The 14,106-nt window shown below is 43.9% G+C and overlaps 2 protein-coding genes across 2 annotated transcripts in view; one reads left to right on the top strand and one right to left on the bottom strand.

The window, feature by feature from the left end:
* Nucleotides 1–4,103, top strand: part of Ankrd6 (ankyrin repeat domain 6) — a 54,827-nt gene extending 50,724 nt beyond the window's left edge. The window contains exons 13-15 of the mRNA XM_028780906.1: nt 308–421; nt 1,264–1,390; nt 3,514–4,103. Of these exons, the coding sequence (XP_028636739.1) occupies nt 308–421; nt 1,264–1,390; nt 3,514–4,043 (771 nt within the window). The 3' untranslated portion in view covers nt 4,044–4,103. The remainder of the gene's footprint in view (nt 1–307; nt 422–1,263; nt 1,391–3,513) is intronic.
* Nucleotides 4,104–9,245: 5,142 nt separating this feature from the next.
* On the bottom strand, nt 9,246–11,476 carry Lyrm2 (LYR motif containing 2). Its single transcript, XM_028780506.1, has 3 exons — nt 11,423–11,476; nt 10,952–11,092; nt 9,246–10,594 (listed from the first exon to the last, which is right to left on the bottom strand). The coding sequence occupies exons 1-3, from the start codon at nt 11,465–11,467 to the stop codon at nt 10,514–10,516; spliced, it is 267 nt and encodes an 88-aa protein (XP_028636339.1). The 5' UTR covers nt 11,468–11,476; the 3' UTR covers nt 9,246–10,513.
* Nucleotides 11,477–14,106: the final 2,630 nt, after the last annotated feature.

Below are 14,106 nucleotides of genomic sequence, written 5' to 3'. Positions count from 1 at the left end.
TATATATATATATATATATATATATATATATATATATATATATATATGATATACAAAATATAATATTTACAAAATAAAATATACAAATATTGTGTGTTTTTGAGAACTTGTGCTCTACTAAGCACTTAGGACTTAGGTATGAGAAAAAAGGGACAACATTGGCCTTACAGGAAATATGTGCAGGGATTCTGAAAAGCTAGAATCTCATGCTATGAAATAGGACAGAAGGAAGAACTGAAGTCCGTTGCCTGCTTTGTGGACTCTGCTCATGGGTCCATTCTTAGAGCATCTGTCTCTCGAACCCTAGATGTGTGTTTTGGACAAACTGATGGTAGAGCGACTGTCAGCGGAGAGAACGGAATGCCTGAATCGCCTGCAACAGCATGCAGCTGCTGAGAAGCAGGAGGGAGAGAAACGTCAGGTAAGAACCAGTGTCTGTCAGTCCTTCACTGCTGCTTCACCACGTCTGCCGAGCTGGTCCAGGTCTAGCCATGCAAACCGAGAGGCTGACAGTGTTCAGACCATTTGCATTCCATAGCCTGTTGTTTGTGTAACCCTAATAAAGTTAGGAGCAAAGGGCGTGTAGTCCTATTTAAGCTCGTTGTTGAGCCTGCTGGACAGTATACTGGAAAGGCCATCTTTGCCAGTCAGTTCTCTCTATTGGTCATTCTTCAGTTTTCTCTTCAGGAGTCTATTGCTTTTCCAGGCCAACAAATGGGACTGGTCCCTGGGAGTCAGTGAGAGCAGCCAAAAACAGTTGTTTGGAAAATTTGCAAGGTACTAGGCATCTGAGTTCTGGGTACCTAACACTTTTCTTACCTCCAGGGTACATGCGTACATGTTCACACAAATAGACACAGATTGTCGTGGTGGGTTGGGAAAGATGTACATGCCAAGGCACATGTGTAGAACTCAGGACAACTTGTGGAACTGAGGTCTTTAGACTTGGCAGCAAATATTATCACCACTGAGCCATCTTAACAGCCCATAAAATAAATCTTTAAGTAAAATTGTTTTTAAAAGATTATTTTGTTTATTTGTGTGTATGGGTGTTTTGTGTGCCTGTGTACCATGTGAGTGCCTGGTTCCCTTAGATTCTCTGTGACTGGTGTTAACAGACTGTAAACTGGTTGTGAGCTGACATCTGGCTGCTGGGAGTAGAACTCAGGGACAAACCATACTTCCAGATCCTCAAAAGTTCGCTCTTGGTGCTTTAATTCATAAGCCTCAGCAAACTCAACCTTCTGTGTGTTGTTATTTTAGATGTCTTTGGTGGATGAACTAAAAGCCTGGTGCATGTTGAAGATCCAGAATCTGGAGCTGAAACTTTCTGGAGAGTCTCGGACCTTTAGAGCTAAATCCACACCATCTCCCTCTGACTCCTCTCTAGGTACCTCACACTCAGAAAGTCTCTGAAAGATCCACTCCTCCTCCTTCCTGACCTGAATACTGTCCATACTCCAGAGCTGCAGCAAGCACAGTGAGGCTCAAATGTTAGGAAGTCTGAAGCAGGCAGGCGTGGCAGAGTGCAGAGTAAAACAAGGGATATTGACAACATGACCACAAGCAGCCTCAGGAGAAAAGGGCTTATTTGGCTTAAACATCCCAGGTCCCACTCCACTACTGAGAGAAGTCAGGGCAGGAGTTGAAGGTAGGAATCTGAAGGCAGGAACTGAAACAGACCTTGAAGGAAATCCTGGTTCCCAGCTTGCTCAGGTTGTTTTCTCATAGACTCCATGACCTCTTTCCCAGGAGTCATAGTACACACAGGAGGCTGGGCTCTTACACAGCAACCATTAATGAAGAAAATGCTCCCACAGGCCTGCTTGTAGACAATCTGAAGGACGTAGTCTCTCAGGTGAGGTTCCTCTTCCCAGATGACCCTAGCTTCTGTCAAGGGTCCGTGGATCTTGAAGATGCAGAGTGATGAGGGACCAGCTTTCTCCTAGGCAGGCCTTTGCCCCTTTTGCTCCTTCCAGTGGCCTCTTGCCTTTACTTAAACCTGCAAAGCTTTTAAGCAGCCATCAGTGTCCTGAACTTGCCCTAGGTGTTAAGACATGCTTTGCTCCGGGCAGTGGAGCCCGCCTTTAATCCCAGCACTTGGGAGGCAGAGGCAGGCGGATTTCTGAGTTCGAAGCCAGCCTGCTCTACAGAGTGAGTTCCAGGACGGCCTGGGCTATAAGAGAAACCCTGTCTCGAAAAAAAAAAAAACAAAACAAAAAAACAAAAACAAGACATGCTTTACATGATGACTCTTTAGCTGTAGTGAGTACACTTGATAATTTTCAAAACTAGCATGTGTCCATCGTAAAAAAAAAAATGGCTTCATTATATTTCTGCATACACGCATCGCCTCAGATTCCACCCGGTACCCTTCTGCTAATTCCTTTCCAAACAGCCCCTCTTCAGTTTTAAAAGTCTAGATTCTAGCTGGACATGGTGGCACACACCTTTAATCCAACACTTGGGGAGGCAGAGACAGATGGATCTCTGTGAGTTCAAGGTCAGCCTGCTCTACATTTCAAGTTCTAAAAGAGTCAGGACTATATAGTGAGACCTTGTTTCAAAAAAAAAAAGATTCTTGATTCTGAAGGTTCTGACTATGAGGGAAAACATGTATGACCTGCTCCTTTTTAGTCTGGGGTATTCACTTACCACTATAATCTCAGGTTGTATCCATTTTCTTGCAAATAATATAATTTTTCCTTTATGGTTGAATCAAATCCCATTATGTGTATAAACTGTATTTTCCTGACATGGTAATGAGGTCCTGCGGACGTCTTGACAGGTCAGGTGCTCACTGTAGCCCCGTCTGTTTCCACGGCTTTAGCTTTATGCCAGCAAGTTCATAAACATCTTGGGCCAGCTTGTCATGCTAGGACTTGCTATAGAATTGGCTATGGTGACTGGAACATAGGTCGAGGAGCTGGATGAGGAATGTGGCTTACCTTCCTCTCAACTCTGCTGTAACCCTAAAATCACTCCTAAGAGAGAGCTGCCTGTGGTGTGTGATGTCACATGGCTTTGTTCTCAGCATTCAGGAGGCGAAGGCAGGTGGGTCTCTGAGTCCCACTGCATTGTAAGACCCTTTCCCAAACAAAGAAAGGATCCAGAAAACAAATTGGTACACAGGTTTATGTCCCAGAAGTGAAGGGAGTGTCTTCCTCCTCAGCGATTAGTGCTCTTTCTGTGTTGAGACACTGTAAGTTTTGTCATCCTTAGGCGTTAGAAACAGGACCCAGAGACTTCTATGATAGGCAATACTGGAGAAAGAAAAGGCCAGAAATCTAGCCGATATGTTATTCCTATGGCTAACACAGAATCCAAGAGAGCCCTGATGAACTCAGATGGGAAACCTGGAGATAAAGTGGGAGGGAGGGAGAAAAAAGGTGAGGGAAAGCACGGAGAAGTGGGTGGGGTGAGTGGTGCCCAGCAAGCCTGAGGTTCTCAGGAGCCCCAGTCCTGCAGCTGGATATGGCTGTGTGCTGACATTTGTCTCTCCCTTGAAAACAGCTGTAGACCAACCAGTGGTAGCTGCAGAGCCAGGAGCAGCTTCCGACAGCTCCTCTCAGGTTGTAAGACCCAAGGACAAGGCACTCAATGCCACTGCTGCCCATAGACACCAGCAGGAGCTGCTTCCCTCTGACTGCACAGGCTCCGGGTTAAGGAAGGTCAAGGCCCCAGGTGCTTCCAGGTATGATCAGCAGACTGGGTCCTGTGTTAACCGAGGCACTCAAACCAAGAAGTCTGGGAGAAGCGGGCAGACCAGGCATCGAGGCCAGCAGCCGACAACCAGCAGCCTCAGTGGACAGCAGCCAGCAGCAGCCAGCAGCGATGCTCGAGATGCCTCGCAAGCCCTGGAGCTAACCCAGTATTTTTTTGAGGCCGTTTCTGCGCAGATGGAAAAGTGGTATGAACGGAAAATTGAAGAAGCACGGAGCCAAGCCAGTCAGAAAGCTCAGCAAGATGAGGCCACATTGAAGGAACATATCAGAAGTCTGGAAGAGGAGCTTGCCAAGCTGCGGACAAAGGTGCAGAAGTAAAACCCAGACCCTGAGGTGGACCCAACAGGGTTTCTGGCTTGATAATAGCAAAGTAACCATGTCCCAGGAGTTAGTTGTCATGCACAAGGTGGACTTGCCTTTAAGAAAGTCACTAATCTGTTGTGGACACATACTTCCTGTGCTCTGAAGTTACAAGGCCTTCACTGGTTAAAATGAATTCTGGGAAGATATTCACAAAAAGCAAGCCACACCAAGATGAGAAGTTGTGTACCTAAGTCTGCGACTCAATGACATGAAATATGTCAGAAGCAAAGCAGATAACTCTCTGGGAGTTCCAGTAGTCATTCGTATCTATGTTAACACACCGGCTGTGCCTAGACGGTCCTTCTAGCCGAGCTGGGACTCAGATGCAGGAAGCCCCTTTTCTCCCATGTAATGCAAGATGCTCATCTTTTAAAGGGGTGAAAACCTTTCAGACTTTGAGGAAATACATTGTAATGATCTCAGTGTCCAGTATGTCTTAAAATAAGTTTAAAGGTCATGTAATAAGGAGTAATTGCTGACTGTCAAATGAGAAAGGTTTAAAACATTGGTCAGTTACTGTGGTTTTAGCCAAATAACTGAGCATATTAATGGAAAAACATTCACCAAATCACTCCAGCCACTTACCTTAGATTACCTTTCTAAAGTCAAGACTTTTGTTCTGTGTTTGTAAGAAATAAGGCAATATCAGGAAAGTTTAATTTTTGAACTGACTTCTCATTGAAGAACACCAACCCATCAGAAGGCTTTGCTTGTTTACTGGTAAGATGTACCAGACTGAGGTGGTGACGATATCTTGGTTGGGACCTTGGATTTGTCTTCTAATCCTTTGGAACATATAACACAGATTATGTTCGTCTCCACATGATCCACATATGCATAGAAACTTGTGTTTCTCTAAGCCTAAGGACCTAATAACAACTGTCCATGTATTGTAACTAAGATGGTGTTCATTGAGCCAAAGAAGTGATCTTTGTGGAGTGTATGCATTTATCCCTTTGTCAAGCCAAGTTCTTCCTTTTTCTTATAGTGACAATCCATGGATATAGACACTCCTGTAAGCATAACAGGGTAGATATTGTGCGTACAGGATCTGGTGAGTCCAGTTATTTCATGGGACTGCCTGTCCTCAGCCTCTTGGGAGCCCTTTCCCTTCTCCTTCACTGGAGTCCTGTCCTCAGCTCACTTGCCCCTGAGCCCTGCTGTGACACTACCCTAAACAAAATGTCACCCACTCCTGTAGGATCATTCTTTATTTATACACCAAATTATTGGGAACTGCCTAATACTAAGAGATGAAACCCTGAGTTCAGCAAGTTATGCTCCAAGCAGGAGTTATTTTCGCTATTAGAATACTTATTACCTCAAGATACCCTTGACGAGAAATGCAGAAATCAACTGTAATTGAACATCAAGACTAGACCACCAAATATCTTGGTGGCAGTACTTTGATGATATACCTCCTACCCATGAGAAGCAGGCAGCTTATCACTGTGAATGGATGTTTTTGTAAAGTCATTAAGCATAAAGGCCAACTATTGAATAAGGCCAGTCAGCTCCTTACCCACAGGGCTGACTTCTAAGGAAGTGGTGGTTGGTTTGGTTTGGAAGGCTTTACTGTGTGCTCTACACTGGCTTTGAACTCATGATCTTCCTGTCTCAGCCCCCTGAGTTCTGGGATTAAAGGGTGAGCCCCATGGCCAATCATGTTTTGTTTGTAACACCAGTGTTAGGTTTGTTGCGATTGTTCCTTAGCACTGTAAAGCTCTGAAGATCAGTGTGTCTTTTCCCCTTGTGCAAAACCAAGCAAATATCCCAGCCGTACTTTTACAGATAACTGTTTATACCATACACTCTCACATAGCTCATGTTTCAAACTGAAGCCTAAAAAGTGTCAACAGCTGTGGAAAAATATGTTATAAAACAGTAATGTTGTATATTATCAATGTCCTTTCTAAATAACAAGTAATTGTCAGCACATCCCTTAGACTGTATACTGAGTATCTGTGACAGGTGAAAGTCTTAGTCTAGCATCGCTTTTGACTTAGGGAGTCCAAAAATACAGGTTTTTCATGTTTAGATTTCTGTGTGCAAGGCATGTTGTCTAATTTTTTTTTATCACCTTGAACATGTGTCTCCTATAAGCATTAAATGTTGTTTTCAGTTCTGTTGGTATTCTACTTCTTTATAGTCATTAGCTCTGTTCACTGCACTCAGGAATTCCTGAGAGCCTGTACTCAACCACTTAAGAGCAAATGCAGCCAGATAAACTCAACATCAGGTGTTTTCCATCAACACAAAGAGGGTGTAATCTGTGTGTTTGTGGGAAATCCTTTTATTTTTCTTAATTTTATTTATTTAATATACATGTGAGTGCTCTGATCCACAGGCCAGAAGAGGGCATCAGATCCCCTTATAGAGGGTAGTGAGCCACCACGTGGTTGCTGGGACTTGAACTCAGGACCTCTGGAAGAGCAACCAGTGCTCTTAACCACTGAGCCATCTCTCCAGCCCTGTGGGGACTCCTTTAACATTGTTAATGCAAGCATACTAAATCTACTAGGTATAAGACTGAATAGCACCTTGAAAAAAAAAATACAAAGCTGTGCATGGTGGCACAGGCCTTCAATCCCAGCACAAAGGAGGCAGAGGCAGGCAGGTAGGCAGTTCTGTGAGGGTTTGAGGCTAGTCTAGTCTAGAAAGCAAATTCCAGGACAGCCAGGGCTGTGACACAGAAAAACGCTGTCTCCCAAAAACAAAAGAATAAAGTGATTTGCAGTAACCACAAATGGTAAATAATCAAAGAGGCTTACTTTATGATTATGGGAAGGGGAAGTGAGTCCAGGTACCTGCTAGGCACTGGATTCGCTGGAGCTGCAGTAACAGGCAGTTGTGAGCTGCCCCAAGTAGGTGCTGCAGCCTGAAGTCTGGTCCTCTTCAAGAGTAGTAAGCTCTTAACTGTTGAGCTGTCTCTCCAGCCACTTAAACACCTAAATTTAATGTGAATATAATTTCTTAAAGTCCTGTGATTTCTGACTCCTTAGAGTGGCAATTTTTGTTTGTTTTTATCTCTTTGGGCCTGATTCTATAGACTCCTTTCCCAAGGCAGATGTGGGCTGCTTCTGTTTAGAATGGCCTTTCCTTAGTCACCCTGGTCTGCCTCCCTACTGTTCAGGCTTGACCTTCCTCCGTTGAGGCACACCCACAGCAGTGCTGTGTAGGAACTTGACATGTACAACCTGATGGCACTTTTTAACGGGAAGAACGACACAGGGTAAACTGCTAAACTGGTTTTTATCGATTATCTGTTGTGAAGCTTTTGTGTAAATTCTTTTTTTTCCACGTGTTAATCTCTTTTTAGACAGTTTCACTATGCAAATCTGGCTGGCCTAGAACTCAAGTCTGCTTGCCTCTGTCTCCTGAGTGCTGGGATTAAAGGTGTGTCTTTACATCAGGATTGTTGTTAGTTCACATGCATAAAGTCAATGATTCAAACATCTTAAATAAAATCCAGGAACAAGTTTGACATTCAGATAGAACACTACAGAAGATGCCCAGGTTATACAATCCTGAAATCCAAAAATAAAATAATAAAATAAAATGCCTTCATGACGAATAAAACCTCACCAGCAGTGCCATCTGGCCAACATCTTGATCTGTACCCTGGAAAACATTAAAAAAAAGAACCTCCCCACGACCCAGGCTCAAGTGCCAGCACCTACATGGCAGCTCACAACTGTAACTCCAGTTCCAAGGATCTGTCACCCTCACTCAAATATACATGCAGAAAAAACATCAGTGAACATAAATCATTTTTAAAAAGCAGAGTGGGGGGGGGGCTAACAAGATTTAGCCTATAAGCCAGAGGGGCTAATTACAGCTGATTGTGCAGAGTAGAGCTATCCCTCATAAATGTTTTTACCTGCTTTAAAAATAGTTAGGCAGGGTGTGATGGTGCACCCCTTTAATTCTGGTACTTGACAGAGGCAGGAGGATACGAGTTCAGGGTCTACATAGTCAACAAAATCAAACCTCAGTTTGCCCTCTGACAGCTGTATGTGCTTTAAAGAATTCTCTGTACAGCACTGCTAGTCCGTCGTCAGACCACCACTGTTCACAACAAGTGTTTAGTCTGAAGCTTTTAGACTTACTCAGGGTCTATATTAGGATTTGCATGTCAAGCAGACTACCAAGGGAACTAGTTAACGTCTTCTCTCTCAAGACTGTTGCTAGAAAACATGGTGGCTCACACCCACAATTCTGGCACTTGGAAGGTAGGGGAATTAGAACAGGAGACCCTGTTTCAAAAACAAAACCTGAACTGTTCACAAAGCTATTTTTGCATAAGCCATGTATTTGAAAAACAAAACTGACTTAAAAAAGCATTAGCTCATTCTTATGCATAAAGGCTCCAGGATGTGGTGTTGGGCTCTGGAACACAGACCAAGCACGTTTTGCACCACCTCTTCAGGCATCCCAGCACAGGATTCTAGTCACGGACTTCTGCTCACCGGGTAAGTTCAGATTCATAAACGAGCTTTCACTTTCATGTATTTCACTAAACTCTCAACTTTGTGACATGTTTCTCTTTTTCCAGTTTTTGCAGGAGAATGCAGAGTACAGGACCGTCTCATGATGATCATTCCAGGAGGATGTTAGGTGCAGGAGCTGAACTGCCCACCCAGTGTTTCCTCCTCCTCTGGTGTTCTTAGCTGTTTCCAAAGCTCCGTGCACTCTCAGTCCTTTGGCTATCAAATCATGTTACATCTGAAGAAAGTTACTTAAAACTCTGAAGGACAAAGCAGGTTTTTCTTTTTTTTTAAATTTTTTTTCAAAGCAGGTTATTCAAGTAAGTTCTAGAGCAGTTTCCAGCAAGTTCTCAACCTTCCTAATGCTGTGACCCTTTAACAGAGTTCTAATATTATGGTGAACAACAATCATAAACATTTTGTTACTTCATAACTAATTCTGCTGTAATGAATCATAATGTAATATCTGATACTCAACCCCTGTGAGAGTTCTTTGGCCCCAAAGGGGTCACGACCCACAGCAAGAGAATCACTTTTCTAGAGTGTCTCCTAGATTCAGTACACTGCCAGTCCTGTATGTTTCTGTAACAGCCTGAGATCTAGGCATTACAACATAGCATACTCTACCAGTCTATAAGTGGCACAGTGAAGTCCACACATACTCTGTATCTTGTTGTTAAACTGTTTATTGAAAAAGGCACAAAGATCTCCTGCTTCTAACCAAAAACATTTCAGTCATCTCTGTAGGGGAACAGAAGTCACCCACAAACCACACAAGGATCTCGGTCAGACAGGGATGGTTTGTTGAGTGCACACCTAGGACTGATCAATCAGGGCCTTGGCTCGGAATTTGGGGCTGTGGCTACAACCCTGAACATCTTTCTCTGACAGCTTATAAAGGCTAAAACTGCAAAAACTACAGTGAGCTCATACACAGGTGCAGGAAATGCTGCCTAGTGGAGCCATTTTAGACATTACAATTCATATTGATCTTCAGTTTGATGGGTCCTACATAAAGCTTTGTGGAATTTCTTAAGATTAACAAACCTCATACTAACAGGATATGTGATCAGCATGACCTTGCTCTGAGTCAACGTATTCTTCTGTGTCAATGACTGACAGGCATGTTACAGCAACAATATGAAATAGCTGGCAGGCATGGAAATGGCTACAGCTATGCTAGGGGGTTGGGGTTGCCAGGCCTCAACAATCTCCCCTGGACTGTAAACTCAGCTTCAAAGCATGAAACTGTATCAGTTCATGGATATTCTGAATTTAGTTACGAAGAATGCTGAATGTATGGTGGCACATGCCTTTAATATTAGCACTTGGAAGGCAGGGGCAGCCTGGTCTACAAAGTGAGCTCCAGGACTGCCAGGGCTACACGAAGACACCCTGTCTCAAAAAGCTAAAAAGAATGCTGGATGCTGAGCTCTGTAATACTGTTTTATAGGTAAGGCTTCAGTTCTCTTGGTTAGAGACTTGCTAAAGTATGAGGTAACTAACTGCCTTTCATTTTAATCACAGTTACTCAGTTTTTGGTTTGTGTGCCACAGTGTGGTATGGGTGTCGGAGGCCAACTTTCTGGAGTGGTTTTCTCTTTCCACCTTGTGCGTCCCAGGGATCAAACTCAGGTCCTTGGCAGCAAGAGCCTTCACACAGAGCCTCTTCCCCAGCCCAATCCTCACTGCCTTTCAAGAATTAATAATAGTCTGTTTTTCAGAGTGGCTGCCATGTCACCTTCCCACAGAGCAGTGTAGGATTCCAAGCCCTCATCTTGACACTAGTTCACGTTTTAATCAGTCATTGACTGTAGTGGAAATAGTAAAACACCTTGATTTACATTCTTGGTTGGAGTGATTATCGTCTTTTCATGGGTGCTTTGTGACAGTGGCTCAGAGTCTGTGCAAAACACACGGAGGTCTGAGAATCTTTCTGTTAAGATTTGGCTAAAGCAAGTGTCCTTTCTAGTTCCTTTAGCTGCATGTTGCCTTGGGTAATCATCATTCGGATTGCATCCTGTGGAGGAAAGGGGAATCTAGTCATTCTTTTACCAGGTTAACTGCGGCAAAGTTCTATCTGCTACATTCAAGAACCAACAGTGGCTGCTTACAGGTTGTAGCTGTGGGCTTACCATGCCCAAGGTGCTACATTCAATCCCATCACCAAAAGAACCCCCAACAATAAAACCAGTAGTGGGAAGTGGAAAACTAGCCTCTGCTGCAAAACAAATGTAAAATACCCAGTGGGAACTCAGCAGTGACCAAAATGACCCACAGTAGTGGCATATTCCAAGATGTTCGCTAAACTTTACAAATTCAATAATACAATGGGACAAAGGAGCCGTGGTGGCCCCAAGCGTGGTCTCCCTCTCACCTCTTCTGTAGCACTTTTATTTCTTTTAAATTCTTCCCTGGCCCAGTCCTGAAGGTATTTTCGGTCAGCATCACTTGGAACTTGCTTAATCGCTCGCAAAATCTTTCTGTAGAGGAGGAGAACTTGTTGTCTTCTCATGAACTGCTCAGGGAAGGGGAAATACAAATTACTACATACCCGCCGGCTCCACCTCTGCAAAGAAAACTAAGCAGAAACGCCCCTTTGGACCTCAATATCAAACAGAACAAGACAAAAATCAAAGTTCAGGCCGGCGGTTTGCGTGGGAAGGGCACACCTACCACCCCCGCCCGCGGTGGCTGTGGTGAGCCAGGTCGCAGGGAGAGTGCTTCATAAGATCACACAGGAGACAACTCCTCACGAGCGGAGCTCCCGCCGCGGGCATCGCCAGCCTCGGTCTAAACCGACGCGGTCAGGAGCCCGGGGCCCGCGGGGCTGGGAGAACAGCGGTACCTGCTTCAGCGTCAGGGCCGCGGGAGGCAAGCGGGAAGCCGCCATGTTGCCTACGGAAGCCGCTGGGGCACAAGAGGGGACGTGAACCTCGAGCACCTGGACACGGAAGCGGAAGTAGGGGACGGGCGAATCTGGTTTCTAGGAGACGGACGCGCAAGTCTCGGGTTTCAGCTGTTACCTGTGGTTTTACGCCGAGAGCGCTACAAGGAACTCGGCACCATTAATCGTTTTAAGGGAGGGGAGAAATTGTGTGCTTTTTGAGCACCCTTGATGTGTGTAACCGAATAGACCGTCATTACTCTAGCAAATTAAATTCGCATCCTGGAAGCTTTTCTTTTTCTCTAAACCTTATTCCATAGTAAGCAGGTCACCTCGATCGTTGCGGCTCAGTGCACTCCCCCTACTATGAGGTTTCTCACATTTCTTTTCCTTTTTTTCCCTTGTCCCCCACACCACATACTCAGAAGTCAGGTTACTGAATCTCTGCTGGATCATTTTCTGAGTAGTACTAAGTGAAATCAACGTAGAACCAAAAATGTCCAGCTATGCAGTACTGAGCATCTGATTGCTTCGCTTGTAATCTAAATGCTCAACCTTCCCAGCTGTGTTCACCTCGCTATGATTTCGTCTCTGAACTGTACAGTGAAACGGCCTCTCCCTCCCAAGTGTATCAGAACAACTCCAGACGCATGTAATTCTAATTCTCAGTGTTTAATTTCTCAGGAGATATGAATGATGCTTCTCGTGTTTTTTTTTTCAATTTTTCTCTAATATGGAACCTTGAGGACCACACCTGTATCATCATGTATGGGGGCAAAGCACCTTTACTGTCTGAGCCATTTCAGTGGCCCTTGGATAATTTCTTTATACAGAGCTTTAACTCATTAACGTATTTGCTTCTTTTGAGACTTTACAATTTTATCTTCTTCTCACAGCTGTTGTAAAATTGTATTATTCTGATCAATTTTCTATTTACTCCATCGAAGTTATTTTCGTTATGGCACAATATGGATCTGAGTCCTTTTCCAGCCACTAGACTAAGAATTCAAGATCATTTATTAAATAAGTCATGATTTTCTCTGGCCATTGTAGCAATCTTTTTGACCACAGGGTCTTTTAGGATCTGAATAATCTGATCAGTCTTGTTTTATCTTGGACAAGTATCGAGCTATACAGTTTGTTTTATCTTGGACAAGTATCAAGCTATACAGTTTGCTGTTTTGTTGTTCCGGCAGATCCAGCAGTTTCTTGTTAGGATATTTTATTATTGTTTTCTATGACCCTTGGAGAGGCACTGAGCCTCTTTCCACATCACCTGGGGATATTTATAAGAACTCTGAATTAGTGCTGAGTCTAAGTTTGGCACGGAGAGAACAGGTATTTTGTACATTCTTTTCTCTACATTCATGGTAGCTGCAGGCAGTGTTGTCATACGGATATATATTCCCTGTCTCAAAGATTTATATTTTGAGTAGGAAAGCTTTGAAGGTCAACGCAGTGTTACTCAATTAACTGAGAGTAGGTTCTTGCCCCAGATAAACTCTCAGTGCCAAAGCTTGAGATACAGCGTTTTTAAAGACAAAAGACACAATGATATCATTGTCAGATGTAAGTCAGAGGAACCCGGTAGCCTTTTTTTTTTTTTTTTTGACTATACAACCAGAAGATATTTTGGTTATGTATCTGAGCCATGGAAAGTTCCAAATGTGTTGCCACAGTAGATGTGACTGTTCAAGGGGTTTAAGGGACTAAATATGTGCCTGAGTGGACACAAAATGAAGTCAGAGTAAGGTCACTTAGTTTCTCATTTCTTTGATTTTTTGTTTTTGTTTGTTTTTGTTTTTCGAGACAGGGGTTCCCTGTGTAGCCCTGGCTGTCCTGGATCTCACTCTGTAGACCAGGCTGGCCTCGAACTCAGAAATCCGCCTGCCTCTGCCTCCCAAGTGCTGGGATTAAAGGCGTGCGCCGCCGCCGCCGCCGCCCGGCTTCGTTTCTCATTTCTTTTAATGACTTTTAAATATTTGATTTCTAAGAAGGGTCAGTGTCTTAGAGTTTCTATTTCTGCCCAAAACATCATGACCAAGAAGCAAGTTGGGGAGGAAAGGGTTTATTCAGCTTACACTTCCACATTGCTGTTCATCACCAAAGGAAGACAGGACTGGAACTCACACAACGCAGGAACCTGGAGGCAGGAGCTGATGTAGAGGCCATGGAGGGATGTTACTTACTGGCTTGCTTCCCTGGCTTGCTCAGCTTGCTTTCTTATAGAACACAGGACTACCAGCCCAGGGATGGCACCACCACAATGGGCTGGGCACTCCCCACTTGATCACTGAGAAAATGCCTTACAGCTGGATCTTATGGAGGCATTTCCTCAAGGGAGGCTCCTTTCTCTGTGATAACTCCAGCTTGTGTCAAGTTGACACACAAAACCAGCCAGTACAGGCAGGTACTGGTTCTTCGGGATCATTAGACCAACAAGGAGAATATAAGGACTTGTGGGGCCCATGAGTAAGGTGTCAGCCATGGATTCCAACCAAGCCAGTTATGGAAGCAGAGATTATTGGCCTTTTAAAATTTATCATTTGTAAGAGCCAACTGGTATTTAGATGCATAGTTAGGAATAACTCCATGAATAAATGAGATGATATTTTAGAAAGCTTTACTTTTAGATATAGCCATTG

The sequence above is a fragment of the Grammomys surdaster genome, unplaced genomic scaffold (genome assembly GCF_004785775.1).
Source record: "Grammomys surdaster isolate TR1022 unplaced genomic scaffold, NIH_TR_1.0 97, whole genome shotgun sequence".
Taxonomy (NCBI): Eukaryota; Metazoa; Chordata; class Mammalia; order Rodentia; family Muridae; genus Grammomys; species Grammomys surdaster.
This window is presented reverse-complemented; position numbering and strand designations above follow the sequence as displayed.

Excerpts from the sequence above, each read along its gene's own strand:
- Lyrm2 (XM_028780506.1), bottom strand. The coding sequence starts at position 11,467 with ATGGCGGCTTCCCGCTTGCCTCCCGCGGCCCTGACGCTGAAGCAG. Across the intron at positions 11,093-11,422 it reads CGGCCCTGACGCTGAAGCAG|TTCATGAGAAGACAACAAGT; the intron begins GTACCGCTGTTC and ends TTCCCTGAGCAG. Across the intron at positions 10,595-10,951 it reads ATAAAAGTGCTACAGAAGAG|GATGCAATCCGAATGATGAT; the intron begins GTGAGAGGGAGA and ends TTTCCTCCACAG.